The sequence below is a fragment of the Equus asinus genome, chromosome 10, assembly GCF_041296235.1.
Source record: "Equus asinus isolate D_3611 breed Donkey chromosome 10, EquAss-T2T_v2, whole genome shotgun sequence".
In the NCBI taxonomy this organism is placed as follows: Eukaryota; Metazoa; Chordata; class Mammalia; order Perissodactyla; family Equidae; genus Equus; species Equus asinus.
This window is the reverse complement of record NC_091799.1, coordinates 15,444,666-15,458,384: the sequence shown is the minus strand read 5'-3', so window position 1 is coordinate 15,458,384 and position 13,719 is coordinate 15,444,666. Positions and strand designations below refer to the sequence as shown.

Genomic DNA, 13,719 nt, shown 5'->3' with positions numbered 1-13,719 from the left:
TGGCTTCCTGTGGCTCCCATGAGCCCTGTGACCACCGCCAACTCACCTGACCCCTTCCTTATGTGGGGGGGGCAAACTGAGGCCTGGAGCGGGAAAGGATTTTCCAGGGGCTCGCATTGGTCGTGGAAGGACCCAGACCAGAACTTGAGGGTCCTGACTCCTAGCTGGTACTCCTTCTAGAACCCCCGCTGTGGGCCTCACTTCCTCCCTCTGTAATGTTGTCCGGCCTGGGTGTCCCCAGGGGCTTTGGTGAGGATAAAATGGAAAATGTGAAAAGAATGTGATTTTTGGAATCACGGAGTCCTGGGTTCTGTGCCATGAGGCAGCGCCACCCGACAGAACTTTCTGCAGGACAGAGATGACCTGCAGCTGCACTGCCCAGTAGGGCAGCCACCGGCCACGTTTGGCTATAGAACGCTTCAAGTGTGACTCGCGTAACTGGGGAACTGAATTTTAAGTTTCATTTCATTTTAATGAATTTTTATTTAAATAGCCCCCTGTGGCTGGTAGCTGCCACATTGGACAGTCAACTCAAAAGTGACCTGCACAAGGCTGGGCATATGACAGGTGCTCGTTCACACTTTGAAGAGAAGAGTTCACAGGGGCTCACGTTCTCGTCCTCATGGCAGAGAGAGCAGCAGGCCATGTGCTCCATGTGGCTGTGTCCATCCGTACGGGTCCCCCTTCCAGCCCAGCTGGCTCTGCTCAGGTTTGTGGCCCTACCGGTCACGGCACCCAGGCATGTCCACATTCCTCTATGTCAGCGACAGTTCATCTGCAGACACGGTGGCCTCCTTGGTGTTTCTGGGCATGGGGTGGCCCTCCAGTCCACTTGCCTGGGTTTACACGGGCTCTGCCGAGAGAAACTGCCGTCTCCTTCCCACAACGTGTTCTGAGTGTTCCCTCTGCCTGTCTGGGATAATGGGGGGCCTGACGTGTTCGGAGCATCCCCTAGGCCTATCTGGGATAACTGGGGGGCCAGGGTGGGAACCCTGTTTGTGTCCAGCGGGGACCCTGAGGCCCAGAAAGAAGTTATGTCTTGCCCGGGCTGCCCAGCACTAGCAAACATGGGGCCAGCTGGTTCGGGGTCCCCAAGACCACCCTCAGCTTCAGTGGTTCACTTGAAGGAGTCACAGAACTCAGAAAAGCCGCTATACTCACGGTGACAGTTTATTACAGTGAAAGGATACAGGCTGAAACCAGCGAAGGCAAGAGGCGCCTGTGGCGGATCCAGGAGAGACCAGGCCTGAGCTTCCCATGTCCTCTCCCTGTGGCGTCATGGGGACGGCCCTTACGTCTCCCAGTGACAATGTGTGGCAACCCACACAGAGTACTGTCAACCAAAAGACCCCCTGTGCCTGGGAGTCCAGGCTTGCCATTGGGGTCAGCCACAGAGACACGGCTGCCTGCCTGGCTGACCCTAATCTCCAGCCCCCCAGGGGTCAAGCTGATCGTGTGTGGCCAAGGCCCCCCCATAGACTGTCTGGGGGGGCCCAAGACCCCAGGTGAACAAAGGCACTGTTACCAAGCAGGACACTCAGAGGGCTTAGAGGTGAGCTCCGCGAGCGGGGGTCAAAGGGCAGGGCTCGCTTTGGGCAAGGGTGATCCTCTGTGCGTGGAATCACATCTCCAGATGCCCAGGCCCTGCTGTCCCATTAAAAAATGCTCCTGTGTCATCGTCATGATTCTGTTCAAAATCACCATTCCTCCTCCCCGGGGCTCCAAGCTCTGTGGATTAGAAAATGTCAGCCAGGGTCCTTTGAAGACAAGCAGAGGGGGGGCCTGCTCCTCCTGTGTCTGTGCCACCGTTGCCCTGAGACCCCCAGCACTGGGTTCCCTGACTTGTTGCCTTGTGTGTCCTGGACGTTGTCCCTGATGGAGAAACAGCCTTTTGAGAAATGCTCCCTGCTGCTCCCAGGCAGAAGCCAAGGTCAGAGAAGGACAAAGAAAGGCAAGCACCCCCACCCTTGTCGCCTGTCCTTCCCTCGGGGGCACATCCGGGGTGGTGCCTCCTCTGGGATGTGGGGCATTGGGAGGTAATGAAGGATGAGTCTGTGTGGCTCCTGGGTCTTGGGTCCCTCTGTCTCCCATGAGGGGCCCAGGACCTTGGAGAAGGCAGAATCGGCCACAAGAGCTGAGTGGCTGCCTGAGCGGCTACACTCCCTGAGGTGGCTGCCACTCTCCTTAAGGCTGCATTCTGGACCCCGGGTCTGTCCGAAATCAGCTGAGAGCCCCCTCGTAGTTTTTAGCTGGGGCCACTACAAGTCGCAAAAGCCCACTGCCTGTGTACATTGGGTCTCGGTTTGCCCTAAGATGACCTTTAGGGCTTTGGGGGTGCCCCATACAATTTGGCTAAGGGAGCCAGTGCCCCTTCTCTCTCCCAGCTGCCATCCTTCTGTCTCAGCGAGACTGTGACGCTGTCCCTGTTGTCCTCACAGACTGATGGAGCAGGTCATAGGCCGCACAGCAGAGGCAGGAACCCAGACGAGGGTCACTGCTGGCCGGCCCTTGGGCAGGTCGTGGCCCTCCGGGCCCCACTGGTGTGGTGAGGGCTTTGGGGTACACGCAGGGATGCAGGCTAACGAGTGGCTTACAGCTGGGACCCCGGGGTCAGATAGACCCGAATGCCAGCTCTGCCGTGCACCACGTGTGCAACTTGGAGCCTCAGTCTACTCATCTGTAAACTGGGGGAACGACAGTACCCGCCGTGGCGTTATCACGAGGACCCGAGCCCTAAGCACACGGTGTCGGCTGCTGTGCCTTCCAGCTCCAGCATCAACTGGTTTGAGTTCTTTGGGTGGCACTTTTTCTGGAAAAAGAAAAGTCTCAAGGCCTTCTGCTGTGCGCTGCTGGGTCTCCCGGCCTGGGCCTTGGCTCCTTGCTCCTCAGCAGCATCAGCACCACCTGGGCACTTGTTTGAAATGCAGAGTCTCAGGCCCTGCCCCCGACCTCGGAGTCAGAAGCTGCATTTTAACCAGATCCCAGAATGCACACTGACCTTTGGGAGGCGAGTCGGGGAGTAACAGGGACTTACACGGCCGAGTGCCGAGATTCCCCTGAAGTTTGCTGGGGCTGGACCCCTCCTCCCCGGCTGAAGCATCCTCAGGCAGAGGCCCCGGGGCCCGGGCAGTGGGCTGGTGGTTGCTGGGCTCGGGGTGCAGGAGAGGCCCGCTGGCCTGATCGTGCTGGGCGAGAAGAGAGACTTTGCCAGGAGTTCCTTTTTCTGTCCTAATGGGCCTGATTGCTGAACCAGGAGCTCCTGGGCCGAATTAAAATGCTGATTAAAATTCAGCAGAGCCACCTTTGATTATAACAGCAGGCAGATGAAAATGTCAGCCTTCACCTGGCTTCTCCCCACGTCCCCACCAGCAAGCCGCTCATTCAGCCATCAGCAAGTATTTATCGAGGGCCTGATGTGTGCCAGGCAGACCCCAGGGGAGGCAGCGAGCAGAACAGGCCCCCACTCCCTGCTCTAGTGGGGCTTACGTTCTGGTAGGACAGCTGTCACCTGGGGCAGGTGACTTGTCTGTTGGGAGCCTGAACACTTGAGAAGCCTAGAAACCTAGGGCCTGCCCCACGCCAGGCCTAGCTGAGCCAGGTAGGGGGCACTGGGATGCATCCTCCCTCAGCTGACCTCTAGAATAGGGGTGCAGGGGCTGCTGGGAGAAGGCAGGTGACCTGCATGACAGAGTTTTAGATCAGCTGCTTCAGCCCTGGCCTCAGCACCTCGACCACTTACTGAGCATGTGCCAGACCCCACTGCTGACATCGACCATCCTCCTCCCAACACCCTCGTGGGGTCCACGCTATTCCTTGTCCCATTTCACAGATAGGGCAATGGAGGCTCCGAGACGTTGAGCAACTTCCCTCAAGTTGCACAGCCAGGAAGTGGCCTGGCTTCCAGCTTGGCGTGATCCCAAAGCGCAGGCTCCTTGTCTCTGCAGTGTTCTTGGAATTTGCCTGAGCTTGGCCCGTCCCTGTGTCCAGGAAACCCCAGGGCGGCCAGCGGGAGCCTCCAGCAGAGCAGGTGGGAGCAAACACTTGAGAACCTGCTGATGGCATCTTGTCCCCTCCCCTCTGTCTCCCCCAGGAGTGGGTCACCAGCACGGAGCTGCTCATCTCCCTGGACCGGCTCAACACTTTTGGGGACGACATCTTCAAGGACCCCAGGGTGCTGCAGTCCTACTACTACGCCGTGTCTGACTTCTCCGTGGGCGGCAGGTAAGCTGAAGGCAGGGTAGTGGGGCCCAGGACCCCAGACCCTGGTGCTGGGGCAGCAGGTGGCTGCCACGTGGGAGTCACCTGGTGTCTGCTGTGGAGGGGTGAATAAGCCACTTCCGGTGCCCCAGAGGAGAAAGAGGGAGCAGGATCCTGGTCCCCTGGGCTCGGCATTTGAGGCCTTCGTGGCCCGGCTGCATCCTGCCTGCCAGCCTAACTCCTGCTGCTTTTCCTACATCAGCCATGTTTCCACCACCGTTTGCGGGACACACCAGACTTTAGTACCTGCTGTTCCCTCTGCCTGGAGGTCCCTTCCCCCTTTTTTTCTTTTTCCTTTTTGCATCTTACAGGTACACTTATTCATGCCACAGAGGAAGTGGCACTTGTGCCAGCGTACAGTGCTGGTCCACGTTCATGCCTAGCATAGTGCACTCACATTACAGCCAGGCTGCCGCTCCATCGGATGTGCACTCCAAGCAGAGCTGGTCAGTGATGACCTTGAGCGGCACAGGCCTCGAAGCTTCCAAAGCTTTACTTCCTTTACCAGCACTCCTGATGTTATAAACAGTGAAGGCCATCAGCCCCATTCCTTCCCAAATCTCCTGGTAGACTTGGGTATAGTAGGGCTTCATGGGGACCCAAACTTTGTGGGGTTTTGGGGTTTTTTTTTTTTTTTTTTGCTGAGGAAAATTGGCCTGAGCTAATATTGGTGCCAGTCTTCCTCTATTTTGTATTAGGGTTGCTGCCACAGTGTGGCTGATGAATGATGTGGGTCTGTGCCTGGGAACCGAACCTGCGAACCCTGGGCTACAGAAGCGGGAGTGTGCCAGGCTTAACCCCTAGGCCATGGGGCCAGCCCCAGGACCCAAGCTTTTTTTTTTTTTCTGAGGAAGATTCACCCTGAGCTAACATCCTTTGCCAATCCTTTTTTTTTGTTATCGTTGGGTTTTTTTTTTTTTGCTTGAGGAGGATTGGCCCTGAGCTAACATCTATGCCAGTCTTCCTCTATTTTGTATCTGGTACGCCGCCACAGCATGGCTGATGAGTGGAGTAGGTTCACACCTGGGATCCAAACCCGTGAACCCTGGCTGCCAAAGCAGAGCGTGCAGCACTTTAACCACTGGGCCACGGGGCCAGCCCTGACCCAAACACTTTTAATAAGGCTTTGAGGCATCTTGGTACAGGACAAACTGCTCAGGCTGCTCTGAAGGCCCAGGGCCAATGACTCGGAAAGGTCACTGAGAGGGCAGGTGCCCGCCCCGCCCCCTTTCTCCTGTGGTGCCCTGGGCACCTCGGTCCTGGCTCCACGTTCTCCTCCAGCATTGGTTGGTGCTCGTTGTGGTTTGTTTAAGCATCTCCCCTCTCCAGGATGTCGGGCCGTGACATCCCAGGCCTGTGTCACCCGCGGCCGCCCAGTCCTGGGCCCTCGAGGCGGCTGTGGAACCAGAGGAGTTCCACAGTGGAGTCTCCTCTGTGGAGAGGAGAGAGGAAGACACATGTTCCGGGCCCGGTCTCGAGGGGTAGCAGACAGTAGTCAGATCTGTCCCCAGTAAACATGCCAGTGCCCCCCAGAGGGACAGGGCCGGGAGGCAGGACAGGGTGTGCTGTGGGCAGGGAGACTGCTCTGCAGAGGGGACCAGCGGAGGCTGGACGAGGAGAGGGGCAAGCATCCCAGGCCGAAGGGCCAGCGCGTGCGAGACTCGGGGCTCCAGGGGCCAGGAGGCCTGTGGTGGAGCAGAGGCCGTGGGGCCGGCTGGGAGGTTGTCAGGGCCACGGCCTGAGTCAATTCCCGTCCCACAGACTGTGTTGAAGGGTTTGGCCAGGGTGGTAGCAGGGTCAAATCTTTGAAACACCCCAACCCCCTGGTGTCCGCGTGGGGAAGAATGAGAGGGAGAAGATGCTGGAAACGGTAGGCGGCGGCCTTGGGAGATGGCGGGACGGAAGGGAGAAGTTGGTGGGTCCAAAAGTTGTTTAGGAGGAAAACGGCTCGGTGTGGGAGTGACGGCCCGTGGGGTAGGAAGCAAGGGGCTCCGTATCTGGGGACACTGGGGTGGCGTCCAGGGAGGTGGAGAAGCCTGGGAGGGGCTGTGGGCCCAGCGGCCGACACGGGGAGGTCTGCACCCTCCAGGGAAGGCTGGGCTTGGGGACGAAGGGCAAGGGGGTGTCTGTGCGGGTCCCTCTGCGCCTCCTCCCCTGCCACCCCCACGCTTGATTCAGGTCAGAGCGCCTGGGAGGAGGGACTAGCCAAGGGTGGCAGTGAGCTCCAGCGCCTGCTGTTGGGGGGCTTCCGGCCAGAGAACATCTGGGCCCCAGCTGCCAGAGCTGGACCACCCTGGGGCCGGCAGCTGGCTGGGAGCAGGTGGCCCAGCAGCCTGTGTCCTGCAGTGGCCCACAGGCATTTCACTCCTTCCCATGGGGTCAAAGGGCTTCACGGGGTTGGGGGGAGGTGTTTGCAGCACCCCCCCGGGGACACAAGTGGTCCTTGTCTTGAGACTGGTGCCTGCTGTCTCCCGAGGCTGCCTGGTGCCCGGCTCCCCCTGCCAGAAGTGCTGGGTGGTGCCTGCCTGCCGCGGGCTCCCCGGGAGGCCTGGCGAGCAAGCAGTGCCCTGTGCCCTTCCCAAGCCCTGTGTCCCCAAAGTGGAGGCAGCACCGTGGGTGCTGGCGGTGGCCAGCGGGTCTTCAACACCCGCTGAGGGCGGAGCATGGCACGCAGCTTGTGGAGAGCCCCCAAGTGGCCGTGCATGTCCCGGAGCTCGGGGTCAGCGGGAAGGGGGAGGGAACAGGGTGCAGCTTCCAGCTCTGCCACCTAGTGCTGTCCCTCGTGGCCTGCACCTGGCCCTCCGCTGTGACGAGGGAGTGGTTCCGGTCCCTCCTGCCACAGGGCTGGGGCTCCAGTGAGATGCGAGCTCGTTGGTTGCTCGGTGGGGCAGGCGCAGGCGGAGGCGCGGCCTGGGAGCGTGGCCGGTCTGGCCCCTCAGCGCGCAGGGGTGGCAGCCCCATGGATCAGGCTCAGCGAGGGTGCCCTGTGGCCCCAGAGCGCTTCTTTGTTCCCGCCCAGTGCCGCCTGTCTCCCGACCCTGCTCGGGGTGGACCCGGGTCCGGGGCTGCCCCGCAGAGACAGGCTCGGTAGGGACTTGCGATAGCTGGGGCGTCCCCTGTAAGGAGCAGCCTTTCTCATCCCTTCAGACGCGGAGGAGAACTGCGTGCAGGGGCCCCCGCCTCCTACCCGTCTCTCTGTGGGCTGGCCCACCCTCTACCCGAGACTGAGATGACTTCCCGCGTCCCTCTCGGCCCAGGGTGGCGCTCCTCTCAGGCAGAAGCCTTCAGTGGCGGCCTCGAGGACTCTGCCATTACTATCTGGTGACCTTCGCTCCTGCCTCTGTTAGGGGGATGGTGGCGGGCTCGTGAGGATAAAATGGGTCGTACGCGTACAGAGCTCAGAACAGCCTCGCATGGTCACTTCTCTGTTGTCCCCGGTCACGTAGTCGGTGTCCAGTAAAGCCCCATAATTGAATCAGGGGCTCACGTGAATGCGGGGGCCGCCGGGTGACTAAGCCCCGTCTGCCGGTGCTGGCCCGGCTCCTCGACCACCTCCTCCGTGTTCTCTCCCAGGTGCAAGTGTCATGGGCACGCGAGTGCGTGCGGCCCCGATGCGGCGGGCCGGCTGGTGTGCCTCTGCCAGCACAACACCACGGGCACAGACTGCGAGCGCTGCCAGCCCTTCTTCCAGGACCGCCCGTGGGCCCGCGGCACGGCCGAGGCCGCCAACGAGTGTCTACGTGAGTGTCCTGGGCTCTGGGGACCCGAGGCCTGGCCGTGGGGCTGCTCCCTGGGGGCTCTGAGCCCCTGTGCTGCTGCAGGGCTCAGGGGGAGCTGGGGGAGCTGGAGGGGGCGTCTGAGCCTCCATTCTCCCGCCCAACGGCTTACGCAGACCAAGTGCCCCCCAGTGGAGGCGTCCGTGGTGGGAGGGCTGGGACGGCCCCCCAACTTGTTCCTTTGTTTTAACTGCTCCGACTGTGGCTGCTAATGAGAGCCAGGCTGCCCCAGGTCCTGGGGGTGCTGACCTGCCCACCCAGCCTCTCCCACATGCCCCCAGGCAGCCTTTGATGCCCCAGCCCCCGTGTGATGTGGCTTTGACAGCCTAACCTCAGAGACACACTGAAGAGGATGGTGCCCGCGTTCCTTCTCCGGGGATGTGGGCTGTGCATGAGGGGGCGGGGGCGGAGGATCCACCGCCTTCCATCCCAGCCTGGTGTGCCAGCCCACCCCAGCTTCACATTGTCCCCAAGCCCTGCTCTGGCTCCCCAGAGAGTCATCTGGCTTGCTTCAGGCTCTCCATGTGGAGCCGGCTGCCACCGGGCACGGGATCCCGGCTCTGCGGCTCCTGGCAGGAGGAGCGTCTTCGTGTGCAGGCACCCCTGACGGCTGGGCCTCTGGGCCCACCATCCTCTTGGGCCTGGGCTGCCGGCAGCTGGCGGTGGGACAGGGAGGGGACAGGTTGTTCCATGGGACAGGGCACTGTCTGCAGGAGCTGCCTCGGGCAGCTGATGGGTTCCTGCTGCCCTCGTTGGCCTGCCTCCACCAGGAAGTCCTCCTGGGCCAAGGAAGCTGTGCTGGCTGGCTCGTCCGTTCTTGAGTCAGGGGCTGTCTCCGTGGTGGGGACACAAAAGGCCAGACTGCTTCTGCCACATCCTCACCCCTCTGGTCACATCTCTGTCCTCCCAGTCACCGGCCTGGAAACCGGGGCTTCATGCCTGACCCCTTCGCCGCCCCCCAGTCCAGGCAGCCCCTGAGCCCTGAATTCGGCCTCGTCCACATCTGTCCAGCCTGTCTAAGTGTGTCCTATGCAGCCAGTGCCTTGGCCCCGCCCCGTCATCCCTCCTTGGGGCCCCTGGAGCTCCCTCTTCCCTGTTCTGCCAGCCCCCAGCCCCCTCCACCTGCAGCCTGCCGTGCCTTCTTAAGCGCTGCTGCGATTCCATCCATCCTCTGCTTAACCCCCCACCCCGAGGTGGAGTCCACTGCCCGAGGCTGCCCGGCCCTCTGGATCAAGCTCCCCTGACCTCTTGACCTCACAGCTGCCCCTGCACCCCTCCATGTCTCGTCACACTGCACGGCGACCCCACCCTCTTCCCTTCTTCCCTGCCCGTCCCTCGACATGCCAGCCTGCCCACCCCCACACTGGGCCGGTCTTTCTTCCCTGGCCGTCCACTTCTTCCTCCAGCCCTCCCCTCCTGCCTGGGGCTCTCCCTTGCCTCCTTCACTGGCCAGCTCCTTCCTGCTCACCCTTTAGGTTCAGCGTAGCCTCGACTTCCTGCGGGGATCCTCGCCTCCTCCCCCCAGGATGGCTGCAGGGCCTCCTTCAGCTCTAGAGCCCCCCTCCTTTTCCCATCACAGCCCTTCCTCACTCACAGGACTTCCTGTGCTTGCTGCATCTGGCCTCCGTCACACAGTGGACAACATGTGTCCGTACTGTCCCCTGGTCCACCCCCCGCTGGGCTTACCACGGGAGTCAAGATGGAGCCGATCCTTAGTACATACTTTTTAAAAATGAATTAATGAGTGAAGGAAGGGTGGCTTGTATTTTCCATGCATCTAAGTGACCTCATGGTCACTGGGACCAGATTCATACAATTATTATGGCTTGGAGGATCCACAAGAGATCTTTGAGTGAACCACACTGCCCCTCTCGAAGGTGGTCAATCTGTGATCCATGACCAGGCAGCTATCCATCCAGGCTTGCTGGGGAGGGTCCTGTGTTTGGTGTATTTCTTAATGGTGCCCCCTTTGCTCTTAAGAGTGTCCTGTTTTGGAAGATTAATCAATTGGTCTCCATATCCTTGATCACGCTGGGCCTGAACTCCATCCTTGGCTGTTCTTGAGCTGCCTGCTCATTCAGCACAAGGAGGCTGATTGGCACAGACTTGCCGCTTACCACATGCCACAGCCGCCCACACACCCCCTCCCCTGCCTCCTGCCCACAGCCTGCAACTGCAGTGGCCACTCTGAGGAGTGCACCTTTGACCGGGAGCTCTTCCGCAGCACGGGCCACGGTGGGCGCTGCCTCCGCTGCCGTGACCACACGGCCGGGCCGCACTGCGAGCGCTGCCAGGAGAACTTCTATCGCTGGGACCGGCGAACACTGTGCCAGCCCTGCGACTGCCACCCAGCAGGTGAGTGGGCCCCCCTGCCAAGCGCCCCATCCCTCGCTGTTCTGGCCCCCCGCTGCCCTGTGCCCTTCCTCCCCAGGCTCCCTGCGCCTCCAGTGCGATGATGCGGGCACCTGCGTCTGCAAGCCCACTGTGACGGGCTGGAAGTGTGACCTCTGCCTGCCCGGGTTCCACTCGCTCAGCGAGGGCGGCTGCAGGTGAGGGCGGGGGTTGGGGGGTGGGGTGGCCCAGCCTGGGGGCGCGGTAGGGGGTTTGGACTGAATGGCGGGAAGCAGGGGGACAGGATATCAGCTCGCCCCCCCCCCCACTTCATTCCTTTATTCCTTCCTCTGTTCAGCCTTTTCTGATTCTGCAGCTCTCAGGCCCCAAACGCAAGCAAGCACTACAGACAGCCAGTCCCCAGGGAGGCAGACAGATAAACAGATGAGAGCGGGTGCGAGTCCTGCGGAAGCCCAGCCGGTCTGGGGGCTCGAGGGCAGGCTTCCTGTAAGAGGCGCTGAGTTCCAGTGTGAGGCCTGAGAAGTGAGGGCTGTCAGGGGGAGCGGAGGGGCTCCGAGGGAGGGGCCGGGGGGGCTCTGGGGAGCGGGGAGGAGGGTCTGGCGGGCCCTCGGGGGCCCGGGGGCGCTGTGTCCGAGCAGGAACGGGAGTGGGAGGAGCTGGGAACAGCTGGGAGCTGGGGCAGCTCGCGCTAGGGTTTGGCCATGGAGGGACAGAACCAGACAGGTTCCAGGGCCCCTCGGAAGGTAGAGGTGGCAGGTGGTCACAGGGAGTGGAAGAGGAAGAGGGGATGAAGGCTGACCCCTGGGTTCTGCTTCTTGCCCCTGGGGAGGGAGGCCGTTCATGGCGAGGGGAGCACAGTGGGGGGAGAGGCTGAGTCCACAGTGCTGGCAGGGCGTCCAAGGGGAGAGAGATGGGCACGGGCCACTGGGGTCTGGAGCGCTGGAGGAGGGTCTAACACGGTTAACAACATTTGATTGAGAAAATACACAAAGAACAAAAAAATGAAGCTATTATAAATTCAGAAGCACTTGTAAATGAACTTGGCTTTGGCTAATTGCAACAGTCTCCTCGTGTGTTTGAAAGGCAGCAGAAATGCACTGGTCCCCAATGTGTGTGTGAGGAGTCTCAGATTCCTCATAAGGTAGTCCGTGGTTCTGGACACAAAACTGGCCCTCAGACGGGGGCCTGGATGCTTCCTCAGGGTCTCTGGCCTCTGGGCCTTTGCACATGCCATTCCTCCTACCCCTGAGCATTCTTCTCTCCCTGACCCTGCCTCTTTCTGGCCTGTGTCTGGCAAATTCCTGCTCGCTCTTCAGTTCTCAGCCAGGGCACAGCTCCCCCAGGAAGTCTTCCCTTCTTCCTGTCCCCTTGCCCCATCCTGAGTGCCTCCTTGTACATCCCCTCCCACAGCACACAGCAAAGTTCAGGTCTGCCTGTGTCCCTGTCCACCTTCACTGGACTGTAGACTCCATAAAGGCAGGAACCATGTCTTGTCAGATGGTGGGTGGATGGAAGGATGGATGGAGGGAGGGAGGAAGGGATGGGTAGATGCATGGGTAGAGAGTGAGTGGGTGGACGGGTGGACGGGTGGATGGAAGGATGCACAGGTGGGTGGGTGGATGGGTGGATGGAAGGATGCACAGGTGGGTGGATGGATGGATGGGTGGATGGAAGGATGCACAGGTGGGTGGATGGATGGATGGGTGGATGGAAGGATGCACAGGTGGGTGGATGGGTGGGACGATGGATGGAAGGATGCACAGGTGGGTGGATGGATGGATGGGTGGATGGAAGGATGCACAGGTGGATGGATGGATGGATGGATGGTGGGTGAGCAGATAGGTGGGTCACTTCCTTGGCATGGTAGGAACAGTAACATGTGGGGGCAGGCTCTTGGGTCAGCCCTCCTCCTGGTCCTCTCGGGAATGGGGAAGAGCAGAGAGGGTCCTTCCGAGGAGGGCGGGCTGATCCCATTCTGGAGTTGCTCGTTGACTCCTCTCCCCTTGTCCTGTCTCTTTGGCAGACCCTGCACCTGCAATCCTGCTGGCAGCCTGGGCACCTGTGACCCCCGCAGTGGGCGCTGCCCCTGCAAAGAGAATGTGGAAGGCAACCTGTGTGACAGGTGGGTGAGCCCGTCCAATAGTGAGCCTGCTGGAAGTGACCTCAGGGCTGGTGGTGGGAGGAGGGGGGGGCAGGTCTCGTCGACTTGGGCGACCTCACCACCTGGCGCTCTTCCTGGAGCGCCACGACTCTGCCGTCCAGGAAGTGGTCTCAAGGTTTTGACCCACCACCACTGAAATTCCTAAACTCTGAGAAAATGCATCTTTTTTTCTTTTACATCTTAAAAAGAAAGAGCTGGAAGGGTAAGAGAGATCCTTTAATCCAGTAAATACAGGGCCCTTGTACCACAACCCTCCCATCTCACACCCAGGCAGACATCACTAGCGGAGCACAGCAATCTTTATCATGGGGCCTGCTGTAACCTCAGAATCCTGCTCTATGCCTTGCTCCATGAAGCTCCTGCCAGTTGAGCTGAGATTCGAGCCTCTTTGCCATCCTTGCCATCCTGTCCTGGTACACATGGAGCGTCTGAAGCTCAACGAGGCAAAATCCCTTTTGTAAAGCTGCACAGTCCTTGAACTTGCTCTCGCGTGCGTTCAGGGCACCTCCTAGCCGCAGGCAATGGGGCTGGCAGATGAATGAGGGTTCCCTCCTTGGACACCATCTCCTCTTCCTGGCTTTGTTGCTGACACCTCTGAAGCCCTTTGCAGCCAGCACGGGGTCTGCCCGGGGCTCTGGTCCTCTGGCCACAGGCCCTGTGTGTGAAGTACCGAACACAGCATCATACTGTGGACTGTCTGCTTTCGTCAGTCCGTGCTGGGCCCGCAGTGGTTCAGGAAGAAGTTGGTGACAAAGCCACATGGCTGGGCCTGGCCTGGGCTCTCCCAGGCTGTCCACACCTGGCCTGTGGGCCCTGGGGTGGGAGGTGGACTCCTGCTGGGGCTTTCTCCCTGGAGACCCCTTGAGTAAGGAGGCAGCATGGAACTGGGGCACGAGGTCCCACCTGGGCTCTCGGACGGCTCTGCCCCCCACCGCCTCGCACCCCGAGGAGGTCCTCCCTTGGAGCCCCACTTAGCTCGTTTGTGAAATCATTGATGAGCTGTGCTCGTCGGAGCTGGCTGGGCGTCCTGGTCGTTGGCAGCTTCTTATGAATCAGATTCCGGCACCGGGCCGGCGGAAATGGAGGCCCCAGGGTGCAAACCAGGCGTGTGTGTTTGTAACACGTCTCTCCAAGGCTCCCCGTAGAAAGGGCTGATTCTGGGGCTGGGGTGGG

The 13,719-nt window shown here is 60.6% G+C and overlaps 1 protein-coding gene across 1 annotated transcript in view; it reads left to right on the top strand.

The window, feature by feature from the left end:
* Window positions 1-13,719, top strand: part of LAMC3 (laminin subunit gamma 3) — a 59,996-nt gene that overhangs the window by 14,165 nt on the left and 32,112 nt on the right. The window contains exons 3-7 of the mRNA XM_044778541.2: window positions 4,091-4,221; window positions 7,831-7,997; window positions 10,200-10,388; window positions 10,465-10,582; window positions 12,409-12,507. Of these exons, the coding sequence (XP_044634476.2) occupies window positions 4,091-4,221; window positions 7,831-7,997; window positions 10,200-10,388; window positions 10,465-10,582; window positions 12,409-12,507 (704 nt within the window). The remainder of the gene's footprint in view (window positions 1-4,090; window positions 4,222-7,830; window positions 7,998-10,199; window positions 10,389-10,464; window positions 10,583-12,408; window positions 12,508-13,719) is intronic.